The sequence below is a fragment of the Mauremys mutica genome, chromosome 1, assembly GCF_020497125.1.
Source record: "Mauremys mutica isolate MM-2020 ecotype Southern chromosome 1, ASM2049712v1, whole genome shotgun sequence".
Taxonomy (NCBI): Eukaryota; Metazoa; Chordata; order Testudines; family Geoemydidae; genus Mauremys; species Mauremys mutica.
Window position 1 is genome coordinate 122,471,743 of NC_059072.1, and position 26,282 is coordinate 122,498,024.

At 46.6% G+C, this 26,282-nt stretch overlaps 1 protein-coding gene across 4 annotated transcripts in view; it reads right to left on the reverse strand.

Annotated features, from left to right (window-relative positions):
• LMNTD1 (lamin tail domain containing 1) overlaps window positions 1–26,282 on the reverse strand; it is a 295,944-nt gene that overhangs the window by 62,656 nt on the left and 207,006 nt on the right. For all 4 annotated transcript variants that reach the window (XM_044998334.1, XM_044998324.1, XM_044998355.1 and 1 more), the window contains 2 exons: window positions 9,712–9,827; window positions 1,028–1,254 (listed from right to left, as the gene is read on the reverse strand). In XM_044998334.1, coding sequence (XP_044854269.1) covers window positions 1,028–1,254; window positions 9,712–9,827 — 343 coding nt within the window. The remainder of the gene's footprint in view (window positions 1–1,027; window positions 1,255–9,711; window positions 9,828–26,282) is intronic.

The window sequence follows — 26,282 nt, forward strand, 5'->3', positions numbered from 1 at the left end:
GGCTGGGAACCCTGATCCATAGAGGACAATGGGAACATTAGGCACCTGAACCACAACTCCCAGGAGGCACTGTGGCATCTCAGCCAGGTGTAGTTCAATATCAAACCAAGCCAAACAAAAACATTTTGATTCATTTTGACAAACCAAAATGAAATGTTTAGATTCAGGACTGTCAAAACATTTTAGTGAAAATGAAATGTCTTAACAGTTACAGAATTGGTTGTTCCATGAAAAAAGTCAGTATTTCAACTTCTTGTCCCAATTTAGTCTTAAAACGATGTCAAAATATCAGAATTTCCCCACTGGATAGAAATTCCAATTTTTGACCAGCTCTAGTTATAACTGCATTTGCAAAGCCTGCTAATACCCCATACTTGCAGGACTATATTACAATTCCCTTAACATGATTGTAACATGGCTTGTTCTAGTCACCACAGGTAAAACCAAAGAGTGCGATAACATGTCTGGGAACAACTATGTTGTAACTGGATTCCCAAATATGATTCTAACTGTAGTGCAGAGAGAACCTCTGTCATAATAAAAAACAGGGTTGCCTATGCCTAAACTGCCTTCTCTGGACAAGCCACCTCTTCTTGAATGAATCCTTTTAAGGCTATAGCACAATTCTCTTAGCATTGTTAAAACACAGTTTGTTCTAGTTTACACAGGCAAAACTAAACCATGTAATAACGTAAACCACAAATATTTTGTAAGTTGGATGTAATTGTATTGAAATGGCAGGGAAGAAAGGTACTCAGCTCAGATAAAACAGTAATACTCTCCACAATTTCAAGATGCCACCAGCCACCCCTGTAATTATAAACAGCTGATTAATCACACCCAGAGGCAGGGATACAGACTGCATAGTTTGAAAGGTCTAATAGCTGCAATGCATGCAGGGAAATCTCTCCAACCACAGTAAGAAATCATCATGGGGCACAGTTGAAATATTGAGGAATAAAAACCTATAAAGTGCTGCAATCTTCTGTCCTGGATATGAGTTACAGAAGAGTTTTTGAGGGCTTACCTAAAACTCTCTTTTGTGTAGTCGGATCTGCTCTGGCAGATTTGGCCAGTCTGGGTGCTGCTGTGATTCCACTTATCATAGTAGCTGCAGAAGCAGGCTGAAGTGATTGTGCTGAGAGCACGTTCTCTGAAGGCTGGGGTGATGCATCTATGATGGGAGTTGAGGTAACAGGGGAGTGACCAGAGTATGACAGGTTAGGTGCCAAATGGAAATGGGTTGCCTCCGTTCTGTATTAAAACAGCAAAATTACATTCATTCACAATGAGTCCATGGAAAACACATTCACTGCTCAGGGCCAATGTATATATTGTACAACCTCATTTACTTCCATAGGGCTGGATGGGATGTAAAGTAGGGCAGAATCTGGTATAGTCCCAGGAAACCTCAATATCAACCAACAGAATAACATCCATCCTGGTCCTCCTTTCAAGATGATTACTACTAGCTGATTATTGTTACAATTATTTCTTGACTTTTATATCCTCTTTAATGTTGCATAAATTATCCAAAACATCCAGGAAGCATAACTCTCCCATTCAGGGCAATATGCTCATACATCTGACATATCTAGTACACCTTGGGGCCAATTCTGCTGTCACAACCTGACACAGTCCCACTCTCTGGATGGACACCAGTCTGTTGTAATGCGATCCAACCACTGAATCCCATGTGACGCTAAGCTCCTGGGATCTGGGTAGTGACTGGTCACGGTGCCTAGCTCTGGGTCTCGCAGGCATACTGCCAGGTGCAGACCATGTGTCTGACACCCTTCTTGGGCAGCAGTACCCCGGGATTCTCCTGCCTAGACCCTAGAACTACTTCCACAGTCCTCCTGAGCCCCAAGTCAACTAGGATATCTCTATACTGCAATAAAAAACATGGCAATGAGTCTCAGAGCCCAGGTTAACTGACTTTGGCTTAGAAGGTTTGGGCTGAGGAGCTAAAAATTGTAATGTAGACTTTGAGACTTGGGCTAGACCCCAGGTTCTGAGACCCAGGCCCCGCGCCAGATTTCACAGCTTGGGCTCCAGTCCGAGCCCAAACATCTACACTGCAAATTTTAGCCCCGCACGCCCAAGTCAGCTGATCTGGGCCAGCTGTGGCCATGCCACATGGATATTTTATTGCAGTGTAGATGTACCTATAGACACATTCCCCTCCAGAATGGCGATGGGGGCTTTGGTTTCTACTTAACCCCTTCAGGGACACCAGGGCAGTAAAGAAGGAAATAAGCTTAGCAAAGGAATTTCTTAAACACACACACTTTACTCTTAAAAAGCACAAAAGAGTTACAAATCCATGGAAAACAACAGCTCCTGGTCACAATCCCCCCCAGTCTCATCTACCCCTTTTGGGTTTGGTCCAAGTCCTTAGGGGAAGCTAAGTCCATTCTGGCTCTGCTCCTCCTTTTGGGTCATCTGTTTCTGGCAGTGAAAGGCCTTCCTTTGTTTAGGAAACAGCTACCTTTAAAAAGAGACTACCACTGTTTTGTAAGGTGGAGAAACTGCAGCTCTCCTAAGCATGGATTTAGACAGAGAGGGGAGAAGGAGGGATTCCAGCTGTTTCCCTCCAGGCATATTTCTGTGTAGAGAGTCCATTCAAAGTCATTGGCCCTGCCAGTAGCATCCTCATTGTTTCACCAGGGCAGAGCCATTCAGTGTTGATCGTCCTTCATTGCTCTGTCACACTTTTCCAGGCATAGCTTCCCAACTGCATGTCAAGTTCCTGCTACATAATGGATGATCTCATTCACAATGATGGTTATAGTTACAAACAATGTCCATAAACCAAGTGGAATTCTTATCTGGACAAACACATATTCCCAATACTCTGTCACACTGCTCTCACATACATTGGAGGAAATCAGTAGTCGTCACAGTTTGGTTTGACCCAAAATAATTTTTTTTTGGCTGAAATTTTTCACATTTGTTTCAACTTTGGTTCAACCCAAACTTATTCCCATCCCCTTAATTTTTCGTAACTGCCAACAAACTGAAAAACCAGTTATTCACCCACCCCTAATGGGGATGCCAAAAAGGGTGCAGGGAGGAAAGGAAGTGAGGTTAGCATTTTACACTAACCTAATAGCTGGTGTAAGGTGCACACCCCTTTTGTGTAGCCTAAGCAAAAAACTATGCCTTTCTGAGGCACACTCTGATGCTTCTCCTGAGGCAGTGCTGCTCTGCACCACCCCTTAGGCAAAGCTGTGGTATCACAGCTACAATCTAGCCCTCACTGTTAACATATAGCACAGCAATATATAGCATATGCCCTTATGCACCTCTTCCAAAGAACCAATCAGCTTAAAGACAGTGGGCAAAATTCTCTTCTCATTTTTGCAAGTGTAAATCCTGAGTAACTTCACTGACATCTGCAGGGTTACACCAAATTTACACCAATGTAACAGACAGCAGAACGTGTGTAAGTAGCTCTAGGAATCATGTGACATTCCAACACACAGAAGTTTCAAAAGAAATATCTCAATTTGAAATCTTACAGTACGGTTGCATCTGTTGAAAACTACATGGGAAGAAAAAAGCGTGTGTGTATAAATAGCCCAATGAAAACCTTTTTGCTCATGCCAACCCAGCTGAGGCTGATGTGATGTGACTTTCAGGATAAGGGTTGCCTTCCCTAAAAAGGGAAAGCATCTGGGTTTCATTTGGCTAGAGCTGATACACTTGCTCAGGCCATTCGTTTTACAAACACCGCTTGCATATGTATAAAACTGAAGCGTTTCAAAGTGAAATTAATTATCTATTGTCTACATCTCAGCAATATTGGTGTAAATCCAAAGTAATTCCAATACCTTCAGTAAGGTTACTCAGGGGCTTGCACAGGTGCAACTGAGAGCAGAATTTGGCTCAGAATGCTCACAGAAAATTTGCACAAAGACTGACAACCCTTCTTATTCTGCTAGCTAGTAAAGAAACCTCTGTGGCAGTGAATACCATCTACAGGGCTGAGGCATTACAGTGTTAGGCTTAGAACCATATAATGGAATCCTTTGTCCAGACAAAGCTTCTCTGGTCTTACTACTGGATTATGTGGGAGGATATTAAAATATCCATCATGCTCCATCAGCGCTTAATATGTAGAATGTGCTGACGGACTCTACTACAGGATACTCAAAATAAACAAACAGCATGTTGAGACCAAAGCAATCTGTCAATATTACAGAAGGCAACCAAGATGTGTGTTGTTTGGAACTTTTCATTACTCCTCCCAAAAAGAGAAGAGTTATTGAGAAAACACCTGCAGCATGAAGTTTTCTTATCAAATTTTTGAATCAGGCCTTGGGGAATGTTTAGATCCAGATGCAAAGTCTGTCTTACAGGCTCATATGTACTCCTGAAGTAAAAATGCACCAAAGGTAACCAAAAGTAGGTAGTAGCTGATGTCCAGATCCTCAAAGGTAGGAGGCTTAAGGCAAAATATAAGTGACTCTACAGAGATAAGTTTTAGGCCTGGTCTACACTAGGACTTTAATTCGAATTTAGCAGCGTTAATTCGAACTAACCGCTCAACCGTCCACACTAGGAAGCCATTTAATTCGAACTAGAGGGCTCTTTAGTTCGAATTTGGTACTCCACCCCGACAGGTGGAGTAACGCTAAATTCGACATGGCTAGCTTGAATTAGGCTAGGTGTGGATGCAAATCGAACTTAGTAGCTCCGGGAGCTATCCCACAGTGCACCACTCTGTTGACGCTCTGGGCAGCAGTCCGAGCTTGGATTCTCTGACCAGCCACACAGGAAATGACCCGGGAAAATTTGAATTCATTTTCCTGTCTGGGCACTTTGAATCTGACGTCCTGGCTGGACATCGGGGCAAGCTCCGCAGCACCTGCAACGATGCAGAGCTCTCCAGCAGAGGAGTTCATGTTATCTGTGAATAGAAAGAGGGACCCAGCATAGACTGACTGGGAACTCTTCGATCTGATCGGTGTGTGGGGCGAGGAGTCTGTGCTTTCGGAGCTGCGCTCCAAAACAGGGAATGCGAAGACCTACGAGAAGGTCTCCAAAGCCATGAGAGACAGAGGATACAGGCGGGATGCAACGCAGCGCCGCGTGAAAATCAAGGACCCCAGACAAGGCTACCAAAAAATCAAAGCGGCAAACGGACGCTACGGAGCCTGCCACCACTGCCCCACCAGTGACCGTGGACTCTGACGATGGGACAGTGTCGACGGCCAGTTCCTCGGTGATGTTCACGGACGGGGAAGATGAGGAAGTGTTTGTGGAGGACGAGGCAGGCGAGAGCGCTTACAACGCTGGTTTCCCCGACAGCCAAGATCTATTCATCACCGTCACGGAGATCCCCTACCAACCCTCCCCAGCCGTTAACCCGGACCCTGAATCAGGGGAAGGAGCAGTCGGTAAGTGCTGTAACCATGTTAACTTTTATTCTTAATATAACAGGAATCTGAAGTGTGTGAGAAGGAGGTCTCTCTATATATGGTGATAGAACAGAAATCCTCCTGGGAGATCTCCACGAAGCTCTCCTTCCGTTAATCGATAAGCATCAGCAGGAGGTTCCTGAGGAGAGCTGCCTTATTGGGTGCTCCGTGATAGCACCGTTTTCTGCGCGAGGCTTTCATGCGGTATTCAGGGAGCATTGCCTCCCCTTGCACAGCTGCATCGGGCCCTGGTTCATGCTAGCTTTCACACAGCATGCGCTCTCTATCTCCTTCAGTGACCCTCCTCAGGGTGATCTCGCTCGGAGACTCCTGCATCTAATTAGGTTAATTACTGTAATTTTACGCCTGGTCCAAAGTATTTTTAAAAAATCTAAGGACAGACGGCATAGCACAGACTCAGCACGCAGCTGCGTGACGACCATAACGGAAAGCCAAAGAATATAATGGACGCTCATGGAGGGAGGGGGGAATGAGGACGCAAGGTATCCCACAGTTCCTGCTGTCTCCGAAAAGTATTTGCATTCTTGGATGAGCTCCAAATGCTTCTAGGGTCAAACACAGTGTCTGCGGTGGGTCAGGGCATAGTTCGGCAATTTGCGCACACACCCCACCCACCACCAGAAGTGAAAACAATCCTCTGTTGACTCTTTTACATGTCACCCTATCTTTACTGAATGCTGCAGATAGACGCGATGGTGCAGCACTCAACACCAACATCCTTGCTCCCCCCACGCTATGGATGGCTGATGGTACAATAAGATGGAAATCCATCCTCATCATCAGCCTACTGGCACATGGGGCAGTGCAAAAGGGCTGGTAACCATGCCAACTAGTATCAGTAAGGTCGATCAAGGGCGCCTGTCCCTAATTTTTGATGGCTGATGGTACAATATGGCTGGTAACTGTCCTCATCATTGCAACAGGGGGCTGAGCTCCATCAGCCCCCACCCTTCATTGTAAATAAAAGATTCAATTGCCCCTGGACTAGCAGAGGGATGATGGGCTCCTTCATCCACACTCCTTAATGTCCTGCCTGGACTATCATTGCAGCTGGAGGCTTCCTTCCACTCATTTCTCACAAACAAGTCACTGTGTCTTATTCCTGCATTCTTTATTACTTCATCATACAAGTTGGGGGACAATGGTATGGTAGCCCAGGAAGGCTGGGGTAAGAACGGAATGAATAGGTGGTGTTGTTGCAGGAGCACCCCCTGTGAATAGCATACAGCTCATAATTTCTGCAGGATCGGACACAGAGCAGCTGTGCTCTCTGGTTCTATGATACAGTGGTTCTCTAGTACACTTGCCCATAATCTAGGCAGGACTGATTCTATTTTTAGGTACCAAAAAGGAGGGATTGACTCAGGGAGTCATTCCCAATTTTTGCTTTTGCGCCCCTGGCTGCTCGGCCAGGGGCACTTATGACAGCCCCAAAATGGGGCAGTGCAAAAGGACAGGTAACCATGCCCATCTTATTACCATCTTATTACCAATTTATGGTATGGTAGATGGTACAATATGGCTGGTAACCATCTCTGCTGTCATGCAAAAGCAAAAGCATGCTGCTGTGTAGCGCTGCTGGCCCGCCTCTGTCAGCGGCATCTAGTACACATACGGTGACATACACAAAAGGCAAAACAGTGTCCATGGTTGCCACGCTATGGCGTATGCCAGGGCAATTCTGGGAAAACGGGCTTGAAATGATTGTCTGCCGTTGCTTTCCCGGAGGAAGGAATGACTGGCGACATTTACCCAGAATCCACCGCGAAAATGATTTCTGCCCCAGCAGGCACAGGGGTCTCAACCCAGAATTCACAGAGACAGCCTAGACTCAGTTAATTGTTCGCAAAAATGTATCTTTGCAAGGAATTCACTCCCTGTTTCCCATCTCACAGCTTCCACTGTCTCCAGACCTGCCACAGCATCCCCCTCGCAGAGGCTGGCAAAGATTAGGCGGCGAAAGAAAAAGACAAGGGACAAGATGTTCGAGGAACGTATGGGCTGCTACCTAGCAGAGGCGGACCAGCAGAGCCAGTGGAGGGAGACCGTCTCTCTGTGGCAGCGCTCACACAGCGAACGGGAGGAGAGGTGGCGTGAGGAAGACAAGCAGGCGACTGAAACGCTGCTTGGACTAGTGAGGGAGCAAACGGACACGCTCAGGCGCCTTGTGGATGTTCTGCAGGACCGCAGGAGGACAGAGCCCCCCTGCAGTGTATCTGCAACCGCCCTCCCCCGCCACAAAGTCCCATACCCCCCTCACCGAAAATAATCAGGAGGAGGGGCGGCCGGGGACGTGAATACTGTCACTGCACCACAGCACAGTGCTCAAGTACCCAAAAGCTCTCATACCCTACATTTGCCGAAGTCCTTCACTTCCAGACTCACAGTAGTCCCAATCCCAGTCCCATCCCCTAACTGTCTACTTAATTAATAAAAATGCTTTGCTGTTAATTACTGTTTCCGTTATGTTTTTTCAAAGAAGACTGTGTTCGAATGGGGGGCGTGGGGAAGGGGGTGGTTAATTGCATAGGACAGTCACCTTTCCCAGGGTACAGACACGGGGGCAGGATCAGCAGCGGGTCACACACACGGTGCAGTCAGTAGGCAACCTGGTCAGTTTTTGGAGGTGGTTTCCAGGATCTGTGTGGGCGGGGGAGATGTGACTTTGCAGCGGGGGAGGGCGGTTACAGATCTTATACAGCGGTCCTTGTCCTGGATCGCTGAGTCACGCAGCTGAGGAATCTGTATCCGTCCTCCTCCACCACAAGGTCACATATCCGCCCGCACACAGAATTCCATAAAGAGGGATGGCAGGCTCCGTTGAAAGAAGCATTCCGGCACTGCGGACCGCTCTAGGAGCAGGAGCCTGTCATTCCTTGAGTTTAGACGCGGTCTTTACATCACCGCACACCCTACCCAGCACAGCCTGCATCCCAGTTTCAACCCTTTCACGAACAGTCATGAATAAAGAAACCTTTGTTAAGTAATAATGGGACATGTATTTTATTTATACACGTGTGCTGGAAGTGGGGGTAACAGGGTGAACGGGGTATGTAACCGAAGAGGAGAGTCAACAGTAACTGGGTAAAGAAACAGGGGCAGGTTCAGCTTCTCTGTAAAGAAACTGAACAGTCACAGGTCACGCTGCTCGCTGCTCGCTGGTATTTGAAGAGTTCCTTGTCGCTGTCCCAGGCGCCTGTATAGGGCTTCATGAGCAAGTGCATTAGCGGGCAGGCTGGGTCCCCGAGGATGACTATAGGCATCTGCACATCCACAACAGTTATTTCCTGGTCCGGAAAGAAACTACCTTCCTGCAGGCGTCTGAGCAGCCCACAGTTCATGAAAACACACGCATCACGAACCTTGCCCGGCCACCCGACGTTGATGTTTGTAAAACGTCCCCTATGGTCCCCCAGTGCTTGCAGCACCATTGAAAAGTAGCCCAATTTCTCAGCAGCTGACTGTGGAAGACGTGGACGATAAAGTGCGAGGAGGAAAAAACGGCGATGATCGCAGCGGGCTCCGTGCTTGCAGTGCTGTGGCGCCCGCGCTGTCACTGACCAGAAAAGTGCACGAACAGATTGCCCGCAGGCGCTTTCCCGGAGGGAGGGAGGGAGGTTGTGATTGACGGTTCAATGACGACAGTTACCCAAAACCACCCTCGACACATTTTTTCCCCCAGCAGGCATTGGGGGCTCTACCCAGCATTCCAATGGGCAGCGGTGAGTGCGGGAACTGTGGGATAGCTTCCCACAGTGCACCGCTTCCAAAGTCGACGCTGGCCCCGTGAATGTGGACTCAGAAATTCGAATTAGTGTATTTAGTATGGATACACAAAGTCGACTTCATAAGGTCGAATCCACAAATTCGAACTAAGTTGATTCGAAATAGTCTTGTAGTGTAGACAAGGCCTTAGAGACATTAATCAAGGGGCATGTGTGCATTTACACTCCTAAACTTTTATTGGTTCCTTGTATAACAATGCAAACAAGTGCTATATCATCTGGCATTTCTTTAAATAAATGGTGTCACTACAACTGTGCCATTCTGTCCCCTGAGAATTCAGTCGCTGATATCTGTGGCACTTTTATGAAGGACTAAGAGCTATGATGATGGTCATGTTCTTTGGTTACCATAGAAGTCACTAAAGAAGTTACAGTTACAAAGAAGGGCTGCAATTACAAAGAAGGTTTATAAAGTTTTGTTCAACAAAACTGGAGTATATGTAGTCATTAAATAGTCCTTGCTTAGTTAATGTACCTACCCTTTTTCTCCTCCAAACATGCTTTTAAGTAAACTGATCTCATTTTGCAGGGAAATATTTTTCTCCTCAACAGCCTCCAGTGCTTTCATCTTGGCTAGAAGAAGATCTTGTAATTCCTGAGAAAGAAAAAGCATGAAATGAGGCAGTTAATATATTTGAAGTTGGTAGTTCTGTTATATAGATATATAATAGCCCTCACATATAAAATCATAAATATCTTAAACGTATCCCAATACAATAATAAGATCCTTATATTTAACCTTCCAACCCAAAGGATCCCCAAATGTTTTACAAACGTAACTATCTGATCTACATTTATAAATTGTACACAAGGATGTCTTTCTCTACCACTGAAATGCAACACTTAACAAATGTCGTGGTTCATTTACTCATTAAGTCTTAAATTCAGCCATTTGCAATCGGTCTCCAAGGCATTAGTGTTCATTACTCAGATTATATTTAATTTTGCATTTTAAGTAGCGGCTGGATCATTTTATAATCAATAATAACAGCTCTAGTTAAACATGATGCATGAAAGGTAAAAGTATCATATTTCAGAGTATAAGCTGATTGCTTCAGCAGTCAGGAGGGAGGTACTTATACACACACACACAGACACACAAAGTTAGCAGTGTGTACATTAAAAAAAAAACACCCTACCAAAATAAAACTCACCACTGCACATACAATTTGCCCCATGGGGAGAGAATGAGGGAACAGGGGCGGCTCTATGTTTTTTGCTGCCCCAAGCACAGCAGTCACGCAGATTCGGCGGCGTTTCTGCGGGTGATCTGCCAGTACCTGCCGCTGAGGCCACAGGACTGGTGGACCTCTCGCAGGTATGCCACCCCCCACGGCTTGCTGCCCCAGGTACGCGCTTGCTGTGCTGGTGCCTGGAGCCGCCCTTGTGAGGGAACAAACCTGAGGGGACAGAGGTTAGTCACATCACTTAATTCCCTACGGGAAGGTGCTCACATACGACAGTGATGAGCGCAGTATAAGAACTTCTATAGAATAGAATAAAATGGAATAGAATAGATACACCCCATGTGCAGCATTGCACAATTGGATAAATGCATTATAGAAGGTTTTTTCCATGTGTTATTAAATTATGTGTTGGTCACTTCTGGAGAAGGATATGTGCCAGTGATCGTGCTGATTGAGAGAGTATTCTGCAGCCCCTGAACAGAGGTAAGAACATTGTGCTTCCCCTGCATGGCAGGAACTTCTAGGAGCACACTGTGGACAGATAGGCTTTATGTCATGCCCAACATAGGCCAGTGCCTATCAGGCACAACTGATCTCTATGGTGGTGTGTCAGCCTGAAAATATAACACTCAACACACTTTGACCTACAGTGGTGGTCACTAGGAGCCAACATTTATCAAGAGTTACCAGGAAGCTCCCTGTGAATGGAGGGAGGGGAAGTATTAGAGGGGGAGTGAGGGGAGGTACTGAGACACATCAGGGAAGTGGGGGAAGAGGATTGAGGAAACTGGCCTGTGGCTGAGAAGGAAGGTCCCAGTGGTTCCAGCAGCTCCCAGACCCATTCCAGCCTCTCTGGGTCCCACCCCCCTGCTTCCCAGCCTGATCCTAGCTCCTGTTATGGCCACTCTAGCCCCTCTGGGTCCTGCTCTCACCTCTGCCCCCATTCCCAGGTATGTGCAAGTTTACACAAGGACAGAGCCCCCACAATATTTCCATTGCAGGGGCATTAGCTCCTCTTTTTCTCGGTTCCACCACCATAGCTGAGATACAGCAGCATGTGTATCATGACCATCTCTAGTGGCTAGTCTAGACAGGGGATAATGGTCTACTATTGCTTTACACTAATGGAAACACTTCCTTAGTTCAAGTGGTAGAGGTCTGTGCTTTGGTGCAGAAGGTCCTGGTTGGTGACCAGTGGTAGGGATCACTGCACAGTATTTCCTTGTGCTTCGTATAGGAAATAACTGTGGCATTTCAGCTACCACTGTGCAGTAAGTATGAGCAAATGTTGACTTTTTTTTTTATGAACACTATTTTTTATTGTCAGTATTTATTTTAGAGTGAAAATACCTTCCAAACATCTGGAACACCGACAGTGTAACTGATTGACTTGTGAAAGTCAATTAAGTAAGTTATGATGATGATGTGCAAGAGGCTCTGTATTAAGTCTGTACACACAGTATAGGGATAATGAGCAAGCATGTTTGGTTCCACTAATAATCATGAGTTCTTGACACATGATCCCATTAGTAATACTTTTAGAACCCCGCCACACCCAGAACATTTTCACTTAAAAAAAGCTGATATCCGAGAACATGACAGTTGCATCATTTCTGAGAAAAATCTGGAATTGCACTAGCTTGTATATCTGCTGTTAGAAATTATGGGTCTGTTTCTCTTCATGCCCTGGAATAAATAAGGAGTAGCTCTATTGAGGTTTATTGATTTCTACCACAGCAAAATCAGTGTATGTCGGAAGAATCAGGCCCTGTAAATGTACAGTTAAGCTAAATTTGGTAGATCTAGCTTTGCAATGTACTATATTTTGAAAATAAACAAGCAACTCAGTAATAAAACTGACCTTTGACCAGTGTCGGGGGACTAATAGTGGAAGTTTGACAACATAAAATCCAAAAACACCACAATAAACGCACTAACAGGATTAGCTGAGGTTAAAAATATTACAAACACCAAACCCTTAGTCATAGAAACAAGCACAAGGAATAAACTAAATACTGTAATCAAACTCCTAAATACTGTCCAGGGTCATGAATTTCACGTCTAAGGTCAATTTATCAAGCTACTCTAAAGAAAGTTCTGATGGGAATGATGCCATTTATGATCTAATTAAAAAAAAAAGTCTGTTGTTCATACTTATCTTAGTCATTTAGATCAACAAAATTGAGTTAACCACGGTAGCCTCAGGAAAAGTCAGCCCTGAGAATGTTTCCATTTTTTCATTGCCTAAGGGTTTTTCCACCACTCCTTCCTCAACAGGATGACAGCATGTCTGCAAAGAACCTGCCCCTACACTGCTGCCACCAGGGAACACGCCTCTTCGTGAAGGAGGAGTCGTCCTGGGCCACCGCTGGCTCAGCCTTCAAGGTTTAACAAGTAAGCCCGGTTCACAGTACTCGCTATTGCAGGAACCTATGAAACTTTCAAACCAGCTTTGCACCACTGGCAGTTGGATTTCTCTGCTGATGGCTGGCTTTCACAGGACAATATATTTCCAATTCTAGTTACAAGTGTTTTACAAAGAAGTAGATTATGTGGCTCATGCAAAAGTATTCATTTATTTAAAAGGCAATGAAGTGTTCTATCTGTGTGCATAGGTGCTGGAACTAGGGGTACTGCGGCATCCCCTGGCTTGAAGTGGTTTCCCTCATATACAGGGTTTACAGTTTGATTCAATGGCGCTCAGCACCCCCACTATACAAACTGTTCCAGAGCCCCATCTGTGTGACACCTATGTCGTTGCAACAGGTGTTGCAGAGCTGAAATTCTACTCATTTACCTCATAAACTCCACCAACACCATGAGTGATTTGGGAAAACCCCAGGATTCTTGACATTGGGAAGCTTGACAATGGATTCAGGACTGAAACTGCTGATGGTTGTGCATTATTTCTGCAAGGGTCACCCATGCTAAATTTTCTTACCCATGCTATGGGCACTGGTTCCAAATAATTGGGTTACCCAACAGGACCCCATTTACTGCTCTTGAAAATACTGGGTTGAATTTTTTTTAACTGTGCCTTTTCACAGTGTTTAATCCAGCAACTAAAGAGTTCATTATATGAGTATGTGTACACATGGATTAAACTGGAATCCATGAAAACTGCTGTCTTCATAACTTGGTTGTAAAATTGTACTGAAACATCAGCAGACCAGAAGAGAGACCCACTTCAGTTAGACGACTTCCATTTTGGCCCATCTCTGCTAAAAATACTGGCTCAGATACTGGGCAAAAGTGGCTTAATAACACCTTTAACCCCACCTATCCTCTCCCCACTGCTCCTGAGTTTCACTGTACAATCCTCAGATGTTATCGGGTGATTCTCCCTATTGATAAAGTCCACCCTGTAAAAAAACCAAAGCTCTTCATTTCTGAGATTCTGCACCATTCAATAAGGGAATCTACCTGCAAACCTATCAAGGGAAAAATAAAAATTACATCTCCAGACCTTTAATTAAAGAGGCATAGATATATCAGTGTAGATTGTTTCCCATTAACTTTAATTAACCTTAAAGCATCATCTTATTTTTAATGAGTATTATTACCAGACAAAGACCAAAGTATTTTATACTTAAACAATTTTGAAATGCAAATGTAATCTAGTGTGAAATGAATAGGAAGGTAAAAAAAAAGCAATTTCTTAATCATTCATTCCAAATAATAATTTGTTTGAAAATAGTTATTTAATCTCTATATTTTCATAAGAACATAAGAACAGCCATATTGGATCAGACCAAAGGTCCATCTAGCCCAGTATCCGGTCTTCTGACAGTGGCCAATGCCAGGTGCCCCAGAGGGAAAGAACAATTATTATTTATTAATACCTTATCATATATGGTGTTGGTCTCAGGAGAGTAATAGCAACAATATTACACACACTTTCATTTAGGGTGCAGCTGAGGTTACCTGAATTATTTATTCAGTGCTCTGCTCAGCTGAGCTCTCCAGACAGACTACCATTCATTCATCTGCATGGTAAATATTCATCTCATTTGCAGCTAGCAGTCTGCTAATCAGTTGACTGCTCATTGCAGCTGACCACTTCCACCGACTAACCTATGTTTGATTGCATATGTCAAATAACTAATCCCTTCAGTCGATCTCTAGGTCAAAAAATATTCAACATTTCAATGACCAGCTGTACTCACCTCTAAGTGAACTCTAATTGATAACTTTGGCTGGGCACTCAATATATATTTTCCATGTGCATATGGAGAGCTTTTGTACAGGAGAAATTTTTAAGAGTAATAATGTGAATAGCATAAGTGAAGTGAGAACTCAGCATAGAAGGAAAAACAGTATTTTCAAGCAATACCAACATCCTCCCTGTTACTCATATCTGTACCCTGAAGATCATCTTTGGCTATGTCTACTCTTCTGGGGACATGTAGAGTACAGGCACTATATGTATAGCTACACATAACAGTGAAAGGCCCTTGCAATGGGTAGGTGGTGGGGAAAATCTCCTCTCCCCACTGCTAGAGCCTTTCATCATAGGGAAGAATGACTCCAGCAGCAGGGAGGAAGCAGGACACGACACTGCTAAAAAACAGCAGAATACAGTGAGAGGCACTGTTTGAATGTGTAGAGAGACCATGGTGGGTATATATCCTGGAGGTTCATGCATATAAGGCACTCTACTCTCCTAAGAAATGCCTTTCTATCTACACTTCTATTTACACCCATGTGAGCTGGACATGCAGTGTCTGTACCCTACACGCTGGCATAAGTGTAGATGTAACTGTAGACTCCACCGTTTCCCCAGCCCTACGCATTTAGGCCACTTCCAATTCTTTCCACTTCTTTCTCTCTAACATTTGTATAATCTTTTTTTTTTTCTGTCTACACAGCTAAAACTGTTTTCCAGGCCCTTATCCCACTTCTTGATTACCACAATATCACTCACTCTTGGCCTACCTAACCATTATCAGCCCAATCAAGCCCATACAAAACTCTGCTGCTTAGATCACCTTCTTTGATCATCACTCTGACCCTGTCACCTCAAGCTGGAAATTGCTCCACAGACTCCTTCTTTTACAAGATTTTTGTCCTCCTTTTTATAATCCTTCAGAACTCTGTCTCTCCATACACCTCTGCTCTTATCTCCTATTGTGTGGCCAGTCTCAATCTATGTGTCTACTTCTCCTAAAATCATACCACTGCCTTGTTTCATGCAACCCTTCAAGCTTATCAGGCCCTCCATGACCATCTCTCCTCCTTTGGAGCCACAGCAGGGAATGTTTCAGAGTAGCAGCCGGGTTAGTCTGTATCCACAAAAAGAACAGGAATACTTGTGGCACCTTAGAGACTAACAAATTTATTTCAGCATAAGCTTTCGTGGGCTACAGCTCACTTCTTCGGATGCATAGAATGGAACACACAAACAGGAGATATGTATGTATAAATATCTCCTGTCTGTGTGTTCCATTCTATGCATCCGAAGAAGTGAGCTGTAGCCCACGAAAGCTTATGCTGAAATAAATTTGTTAGTCTCTAAGGTGCCACATGTACTCCTGTTCTTTTAGCAGAGAATGTGTTATTTTTATATAACACTTAATTAAAAAAAAACCAGGCTTTATATGCTTTATCCTTTTCCTCTCCCTTCAGTTATTGCTAATCTTCTCAGATTGTAATTTCTTTGGTGAAAGAAGTGCACAACACATTGACAGCCTATTGGAATAGAAATAAATAAATAAAATTAATGGAAGTACCTACCCAGAGCCCTAGGGGGCAGGCAATCATTACAAACTCATGTTAGCTCAAAATGACATCCTCTCCTACTAAAGTAAATATCTCCCATGCCACCTACTCCCCGACCCTAATCAATTCCCAAAGGAAAAGCCTGGTAAAAGAGATGAACCTTCCAGTGGAATTAAATGCCAAATCCAGGTTCTGTTAGTCCAGGCCTGTTGCCCATCCCTCGTGAATAAGGAAGGGGTTAACTGAAACACTTCAGTTGATAACCACAGCACCAGAATCACACAGAGAATCAGGTGGACCCTAAGCACCTGATCCAAAGCCTGCTGAAGTCAATACAAGTCCTTCCACTGATTTAAGATCAGGGTTTCTCAAACAGGGGTCGCCACCTATGTAGGGAAACCCCCTGGAAGGCTGGGCGGGTGTGTTTACCTGCCCCGTCCACAGGTCCGGCCAATCGCGGCTCCTTGCTCCGGGCCAATGTGAGCTGCTGAAAGCGGCAGCTAGTAAGTCCCTTGGCCCGCACCATTTCCAGCAGCTCCCATTGGCCCGGAGCAGCAATCTGCAGCCAGTGGGAGCTGCAATTGGCTGGACTTGCAGACAGGGCAGGTAAACACACCGGCCCGGCCCGCCAGGGGCTTTCCCTACACAAGCGGCAACCCCATTTGAGAAATCCTGCTTAAGATAAAATGGGTTATGTACTAGATATTTAACTGTTATTAAACATTAAAATACTGCATATATAATTTGTACAAAAGGCATGGAGCAGTTTGACCAGTACTTGGAAACAGGGGTGGCGAGTTATATGGGCCCGTGGTGCCCATGCTCCAGGAATATTCAGGGACTGGGGTTCCGGCTCCACCAATGTTCGGGGCCGGAACTCTCCCCTGGCCATGCCTGCTGCCCCCACGTGCCTACCCCGGAGCATCTCCCGGCCCCACCTGCCACCCCTGGGCGATTTAAAAGGGCCCGGGGGCCCCCAGATGCCACCGCCACCACCGGCAGCACAGCTGGGCTAAGGCGGCTTCCTGCCTGCCCTTACTCCACACTGCTCCCAGAAGCAGCTGGCACATCCCTGTGGCTCTGGAGACAGGGATGTCTCCATGTGCTGCCCCTGCCCCAAGTGCCGACTCCATAGCTCCCATTGGCTGGGAACTGCAGCCAATGGGAGCTGTGGGAGCGATGCCTATTGGCAGTGGAGCGCAGAGACTCTTCTGGCACCCCCCACCTAGGAGCCGCTGCCAGAGAGGTGTGCTGGTTGCTGGGCACCATCAAAAATTATACAAACCTGCCACCTCTGCTTAGAAACCATTTTTGTCAAGAAAAGTATATATAGTAAAAACGTAGTCTGGTAAATATTTTAATTCCATTCTGTGGTGGTAGAGTACATTATATGTTACCTAAAATTTAACAGAGATTTTTTAAAAGCCGATTGCCTATGAGAAACTACCTCTTAGGCATACCATATTTCAGATAATCAAGAAGTCTCAGTATGGGGAAGCAGCACACAGTTAAAGATATAACTAACTTTCCATTATGGGATCAATTTTGACTACAGCTGGGGAGAAATTTCTCATGGAAAGTTTTCCTCTGGAAAATGTCATTTTTGACAAAACTATTTTTTGTGTGTGAAATTGTGATTGTGATGAACTTCCTGCAGAATCAAAAAATGTTTAGGAAATCTCCAAAGTTTCTTTAAAATGCAAATTTTCATTTAAAATGTATGACATGTCAATAGTAGTAGTACATAATTACATGTCATGTGAGGTCATATGACGTCATGTCATAATATGAAACGGTATTCCGTGTTACTACTGACAATTTGAGATATAGATTTGTGTGACATTATGTAATAGTGTATATATTCTATTAATTTATTTTATTGTTATATTTTTCATCTGCATTTTGAAAATCATTCAGAACAGCTGCTACTTAATACAAATCAAAACATTTTATCACATTTGGTAGATCAAAGTGTCACCTGTTTGTGTGGTAAGGAATAGTTTGACAATTTGACACTTTCAACAAGAAAATAAGTTAAAGGTCAAACTGTTTCCTTACAACACAATCAGGAGACATCTTGATCCAGAACCTATGATAATGTGTTTCAATCTGTATGAAGTAGAAGCTGCCCTTAATTTTTTTAAATAAAATAAAAATAAAGTGGACTAGAACAGAATACTTGGACTATATCATGTCATATGACATTATTTCATGACATGTCACTAGTAATCATAGAATCATAGGACTGGAAGGGACCTCAAAAGATCATTTAGTCTAGTCCCCTGCGCTCATGGCAGGACTAAGTATTATCTAGACCATTCCTGACAGGTGTTTGTCTAACCTGCTCTTAAAAATCTCCAATGATGGAGATTCTACAACCTCCCCAGGCAATTTATTCCATTGCTTATCCACCCTGACAGTTAGGAAGTTTTTCCTAATATCCAACCTAATGCATAAGATGACATCACATCATGATGAGTAATGTAATGTAAAATAATAAAAATACTAAAATGGAAAATCAATAACTATTAGAAAAAATATGACAGTTCAAACACTTTCCCCAAACAAAAGTTTCAAAACATTTTTTCAGAATGTTCATTACACAGGAAAGTTTTAAAATATTTGGTTTTGTTCTGATTTAGAATAAAAACAAATTCTGAAATGACAACAATTCCCTTGAAAGAGGAATTCTGAGTTTTGACCCGCTTCAATTTTTATACCCCCCTTTCCCAAACTTTGCCAATGTTTAATCAATTTGCCTGAAATTTTACAAGTGTGATCTTATGCCAGGGTGGGGATTATTTGGGATATTTGAGGCAAGTCAGACAAGATACTTAGGAGCTATGAGAATTCAGATGACAAGTTGTATCATTTCATGAACAGTTTCAAAGTTTTTGACTTGCATTATCATAAAAATGGCCTCACCTAGAAACTCAAAGTTTGATTTTATCCGATGGCCTGACTTTGACTTATCTGACCACCAGCTTCCTGAAAATACTCAAATATTTTGATGCTATATGTTCTACCCTCCTCTGTTCACTTTCCACCACTCCAAGTAGTTTAAAGGCTACTTGAAAGCTATCTTAAAGAGTCAGCTAACAATTCCTCTTATATGGGGGAATTTCCAGGCTGTATACAGCTGGTATAGCTAGGTCTATACCATAACAGCTGCAGCTGTATCCAGCTCTGAGGGAGCACAAAAGTGGCCTGGAGAGATTCTGCAACAAGCATAGCTTGGCACACGCAAGGATCTGGTCCTCGAAATTGCTTGATAAGATTTATGTGAACTTCAGATTGGCTGCACAGTTCTTTTCAGATATTACAATCAAGGCCTTGTACAATCTACTCCACAACAATGTAGAACTCAAATCTTCAGCAAGGATCCTTTGTTTCTGCATCTCTCCTCTGTAACGCCCTGGAAATTCTGTAGCAGCTTCAGTTAAATTTAAAAATTGAAGGGTTTGTTTGCTTAAATCTGACAACGGACAATATAAGTAGTGCAGTGTTCCTTGTATCATTTATTTGAAATAAAATATGAATTTAGTTGTTCTGTTCTTAAATAAGCATTTTCAGTGTGTGCTGCAGATTTTCATAATCAAGGCACATGACTACATTCTTTAATGGACCAGGACATAAGTGGTCTGGCCTAGTGGTCACAACTGGGCTGAGGCCTGCCCACCAGGGATAGTAGTCACCGGGCAGGAGCTGAAGGAATTGCAAGAGCAGGGCCACTCAGAGGATTCAAGGGGCTTGGGATCCTCGGCGTCGTGGCCCCCCCGCTTCAGCGGCAATTCAGCGGCAGGGGGTCCTTCCGCTCCGGGCCCCGCCACCAAAGTGCCCCGAAGACCCGCGGCGGGGGACCCCTGCCGCCAAATTACCTCAAAAGACCCAGCTCTTCAGCGGTGAGTCCTGGGGCGGAAGGACCCCCCCACCGCGGGTCTTCAGGGCACTTCGTCAGCGGGTCCCAGAGTGGAAGGACCCCCTGCTGCTGAATTACCGCCAAAGACCCGGAGCGGAAGAAGCTCCGAGGGCCCCGGGCCCTGCGCGAGTTTTCTGGGGCCCCCGGAGTGAGTGAAGGACCCCGCTCCAGGGGCCCAGAGCCTGAGGCAAATTGCCCCACTTGCCCCCACCCCCCTCTGGGCGGCTCTGTGCAAGAGCCAGGTTCCATAAGCAGGAGTTAGGGTCAGAGTGAGGCCAGGGTCAAAGACCAGAGATCAGAGGCAATACCAGGTTAGAATTAAGGCAGGAATCAGAGTCAGAGTCAGAGTCAGGCTGGAAATCAAGCAGAATCTAGCCTTGCAACAAGCCAAAGTCTGGGTGGTTACCTAGACAACTTCCTAGGCCAACCTCTGGGGTAAAATAGGGGGCTTGGCCAATCAGAGGGTCACAGGGTACCATGACTCATAGTCTCTTGGGTGGCACGTCTTGCAGTGCCTACTCTCCATAGTACTCCATCACAATGGCTTTGTATGGTTGTCTGGTGGCACTGTGGGACTATCAGCTGTCCCAGGATCTGCAGACCTGGGTTCTAGGCTGCGGGTCCTTACACATTCTAGAAGTTACATATCCAGGCAAAAATTTCTCTCCGCATCTATAGCCGCAGAAGGGCATTCTTGAGTGGGAGCTGGTGGCCAGAGTGCATGGTCCTCATCTGGTGTGCTTACTTCTTCAGCCTAAACAGCAGCATATACATCCAGAACCTCACACATAAATCATTACTGCTTAGAGAAGGAATACATTGTGTTGGAGGAGAGGGAGAGATCTGTGCAGATGGTAACTGCCAGTTAGAACAGATATGATAGTAATGCTGGTTTTGCTGAATATCACTCAGTGCATGCTATTTTTGTGGAGTATTTTCAAAGGGGCAGAATTTGACACCTTCCTTGCAACTTATATGTTAAACCTCAGAATTTAGTACATTTTATTGACATCTTCCAAGGAACAAGTGGTCTGAATGTGAACAGAAAACTTCCCAAAGTTCAGTGGTGTTTAGATTCACAAGGGTTGGTTCAGAGCCACTGCTAAAAAATATTAATATGAAAGTTTTTTTTTAAAAAAGCCACTTTCCTCTTCTTACCTTTTATTTAATTATTATAATAATTATTATATTCTGAGAATGTGATTTAGTTTCATATTGTCTGGAAAGGACAGCAGAGGGCAGATGTGGTTTTATAACAAATGAGATCTGACACAGAAGAGAAAGTTTTCCAGAATATAAGCTGTGGTGTCTTCTTTTGGGATATTCAGTATTCATATCAGGTTAATAACTGGTATCAAATTATTAGGCAACAAGGTTGGCATTGCCATTAAATGGTGATATTAGATACTGCATTAACAAAACATCTTTATAAGAATGTCACTCAGAACAAAAAAATACTGATATTCTAATTTAAAACCTCTCCATTATAAAATGTTTTCATTAATACAGTACCCTGAGAAAGATTTACACCCAATTAAACTTCACATCATGCCTCCTTTGACTCCACAACCACTAGACCATTCTTCTGGTCTATAAAGGTATATTTGTATTGTTGTGGCATTTGTTTTAATAAAGTAGTAATTTAAACCTTGTCACTGGTTTTTGATTCTCAGAGATCTGTGGTATCCCAAATTTCTTGGGTCATAGAGCCCCTAATTTAGCAGACGTTCACACCCTTCTCAGAAATGTCTTTAATTAGACCCAGTAAATAGTATATACTCAAATGCTTTGCTCAATTGAGGCCTTAAATAGGAAGACAAGGGGCAGTTGGAGCTCCATGGAACAAGAGGGTCGCTGAATATATATTGTCTTATTGTTAATCTTGAAGAGTACACATGGAATTTTCTAAGATTTGGGTGAACTTTCTCATTAGAGGGTTGCTGAGGTAACTCCAGAATGCAGATCCAGCATTGTTTTAACTTAGTGGAAGCCTGATGTTTCTGAGGCATAGTGTGGTGGCTAAGAAAGAAATTATGTTTGGGGACCTGCAAATCCAAAAGTGCCTCTTGGAGATATCATGTTAGAAGACTCATTTCACCTTTCCTCCATTTAGTATTTTAGATAATGATAAGGATCAGCTGGTGTTTTAATGCAGTATATTCTAGCAGGAACAGCAGTGGATGCTTTAGTTAGGGTTGCATTTTCCAACCTCCTGTTTTCCGTCACTCACAACTTTCTCAAACTTTTGCCTTTAGAGCTCAATTATTATCATCATCTCAACCTGTCTTTTCTTTACTTGCATAATGGCACTCAAAATTTTATAAATAATGTTACATTTAGAAACCTGTAAAGTAAGTTACATTATGACACACAATGTTTTATACCATTTACAGGTATGTGGGCCAAATTCTGGCATACACATATATGAGCAGCAGAAAGAAGATCGTTGTTTATATTCCAGCTCTTTTAAAAGTACAGCTGAAAGCCTTTTACATAAGTCTGCTGTGACAGAAACATAAAAAGAGCTTAATGGGTCACTGCCAAAGACTCAGGAGTATGATCCACAAACATCTGCACATATACATATGTGGATAGCAAACCCCAGCAATGAGCCTGGCACACAGCTCCATGCACAATGTATTCCTATTCCAACAGAAAATGAGTTATGCAAGACCCTCCCCTTTGTGCCTCTTCACAGCTAGAACTTGGATGAATATTAATACTCTAAAAAAAAACAGGAGTACTTGTGGCACCTTAAAGACTAACAAATTTATTTTAGCATGAGCTTTCGTGAGCTAAAGCTCACTTCTTCGGATCCTGCCGAGCCTGCCCCGCTCCCGCTACCCCGAGGAGGACTGGCCGAGCCTGCCCCGCTCCCGCTACCCCGAGGAGGACTGGCCGAGCCTGCCCCGCTCCCGCTACCCAGAGGAGGACTGGCCGAGCCTGCCCCGCTCCCGCTACCCCGAGGAGGAGTCGAGCCCACCCGTGCACCCGTCTCCTGCGGAGCTGATGCTGGTAGACCCCCCCTGCTGAAGCCACGACGATACAGGTACCAACGGAGGGGGAGATTGGAAGTGACCTGGGGATAGCCGACCCCAGTCTGGCTGTAGCCGACCCTGAGCCTATGTCAGTGTGTTGCGGCCAGGATCCCCACTGACTGCAGCGGATCCACGCCGCTGCTAGGGCCCCGGGCTGGGACGCGGTGGAGTGGGTGGGCCTGTGTCCCCCCCTGCCACCCCACTCACGGGTGGCAGTCTCCCCCTCACCCCACCACTCCGGCGTAGAAGCCTGGACTTACCTGTTTGCTGCTCAGCCCTGCCTGAGGGTCTGAGCCCTGTACCTGTGTTGCTGCCCCGCCTGGAGTTAGGGCTTGGGCTTTAGAGACGTGACCTGAACTGCTGCTCAGCCCTGCCTGAGGGTCTGAGCCCTGTGCCTGTGTTGCTGCCCCGCCCTGAGCTAGGGCTTGGGGCTTTACAGACTTGAACTGTTTGGTTGCTCAGCCCCTGCCTGAGGGCCTGAGCCCAGAACTACTGGGTGTTGGCCCGCCCTGACCTAGGGCGTGGACATTAATACTGAACTGCTTACTCAGCCTCCTGTAGTGAGGCGGCCTGGTTCCCAGGCACCCCGAAGGCGAAGAGCGACCCCTCACCCGATAAGGGGACCCAGACCCTTACACGTGGCACCTGACCAGGGACCCTTGCCCAGATATGTGGGCGCGGGCCCTCGACACTTCTGAGAGGGGACCTGGGGGGGAGCGAACCCCGCCCCCAAGACATGGATCTGTCTCAGCTCTTCGCCTTCCTGACCGAAAGCCAGGAACGACAGCAGGCGGCCCAGCTCCGGCAACAGCAAGAGCAGCAGGCCGCCCAGCAACAGCAACAGCTGGTTGAACAGCTGGGCGCCCAGCAGCACCAGTTGATGCAAGACCTGGCCACGCAACATCAGGACTTCCAGAGGGAATGCCTCCACCAGCTGGCCGCGGCACTGCCCCGGCCCGCGGAGCCCCAGCCGGGGCGCTCCGAGGGGGCACCGCGGCCGAACCCACCCATCCGGCTGACCAAGATGAGCCCCAGCGATGACCCAGAGGCCTTCCTGGTAACGTTCGAGCGGGTCGCCGTCATCGCGGGGTGGGGTCCGCATCAGTGGGCGTCCCTCTTGGCCCTGTACTTGACGGGGACCGCCCAGACGGTCTATTGGGGCCTGTCTACGGAGGCCACCCAAGATTACCACCAAGTAAAAGCGGCAATTCTGGACGCCCTGGAAGTGAGCCCGGAGACCTTCCGCCAGCGGTTTAGGGGCTTGACCTACCCCACCGGGGGCCGGCCCCAGATGGTGGCCCAGGAACTAAGGGAGACATGTAAGCGGTGGCTACAACCCGAGAACCGAACGCTGGAGGAACTCATGGAGCAAATAGTGTTGGAACAGTTCCTCCATATACTCCCGCCACGGGGGAGAGCCTGGGTCCTCCGCCATCGGCCCTCGACGCTGGCGACTGCCGTCTCCTTAATGGAGAACTTCCTGGCGGCGGAGGCAGCCGTGGCCCCGACCCCGCGAGTCGCCACCCCCGGGGTGGGTCGCCCCAATCCCGAGAGGAGGGCCCCCCTGGCCCGGACGGACTCCCGAGAGTCCCCCCGGGGGCCCGAGCCCCGAGGCCGACCCACGGAAGCCCCGGTGCGACCCGCACCCACCTCGCCTCCCATAAAGTGGGGGACCACGCAGGACTCTCCTGGGGGAGCTGCAGGAAGATGTCCCCAGCCAGGCCGAACTGACCTGGGACCCTGCTTCTCCTGCAGGGAGTATGGACACCTACGCCAGGACTGCCCGATGATGGAGTGCCACTTCAGCCAAGTTTACTCCGGGGAAGGCTGCGCCCGGCGTCCCCAGACCGCCAGAATCACGGTGCCCGTGGTCCTGGAGGGGTCCCCAATGGTGGCTCTCATAGATTCCGGCTGCGGTCAGACGCTGGTCCGCCAGAGCTTGGGGCCCTGGGCCAACCCCCACCTGGGAACGATCCGGTTGCAATGCATCCACGGGGATATTCGGCCGTACCCCAGTGCTCAGGCCCAGCTAACGATAGAAGGAGTCACCTGACTGATGGTAGTGGGCCTCGCCCCGCGCCTGGCGTACCCAGTGATCCTGGACCGTGACTGGCCCGAGTTTTCGGATGTCCTCCACTGCCACGCTGGGGAATGCCCAAGGATCATGCCGGCCTGGGAAGGAGAGCCGCCGGAGGCCGTAGAGGGCGAGGAGGAAACGTCCGAACCCCCTGAACAGCTGAACGAGACAGGGGCCTCCCCTTCAGGGACCCTAGAGGGCCCCCCCCTTCAGACGGACTTCTGCCGCGACCAGCGGGCAGACCCCAGCCTCAAGCGGGCGTATGAACTGGTGGCCGTCGTCGACGGCACCATCATAGACTCTCGCCAGGCCACCCAATGGCCCCACTTCAAGTTACGGCAGGAACGCCTGTACAGGGTTGAGAAGGACCCTCGGACTGGGGAGCCACAGACCCAGCTCCTCGTTCCCCAGTGTCATAGACGAGCCATCATGAAGTTAGCCCATGACGTCCCAGCGGCTGGGCACCTCGGCCATGAGAAGACGTTGTCCCGGATTCTGACGCGCTTCTTTTGGCCTGGAGTACATCAGGAGGTGCGGACTTACTGCCGGTCCTACCCCAACTGCCAGTTGTCTGCGCCGGCCCAGACCCCGAAGGTGCTGTTGATTCCCATGCCATTGATCGAAACCCCCTTTGAACGGGTGGCCATGGACTTGGTGGGCCCGCTCCCCAAAAGCGCGGCCGGCTTCCAGTATATATTGGTCCTGCTGGACTATGCGACCCGGTTCCCCGAGGCGGTACCCCTCCGGACTATCACGGCCCGTAGCATCGCCAACGAGCTCGTGAAAATCTTTGCCCGCGTTGGTTTGCCCCGAGAAATCCTTACGGATCAGGGTACCAACTTCACCGCTCGGCTATTACGGCAGGTGTGTGAAGTCCTAGGGATTAAGCAGCTGCATACGTCCGTTTACCATCCGCAGACCGACGGGCTGGTCGAACGCTTTAATCGGACCCTGAAGAGCATGTTACAGAAGTTTCCCCCAGACGACCTCCGACGCTGGGACCAGTTACTACCCCCACTGCTCCTGGCGATCCGGGAGGTCCCGCAGTCTTCCACGAAGTTCTCCCCATTCGAGTTACTATAGGGCCGACGGCCCCGAGGCCTCCTGGACA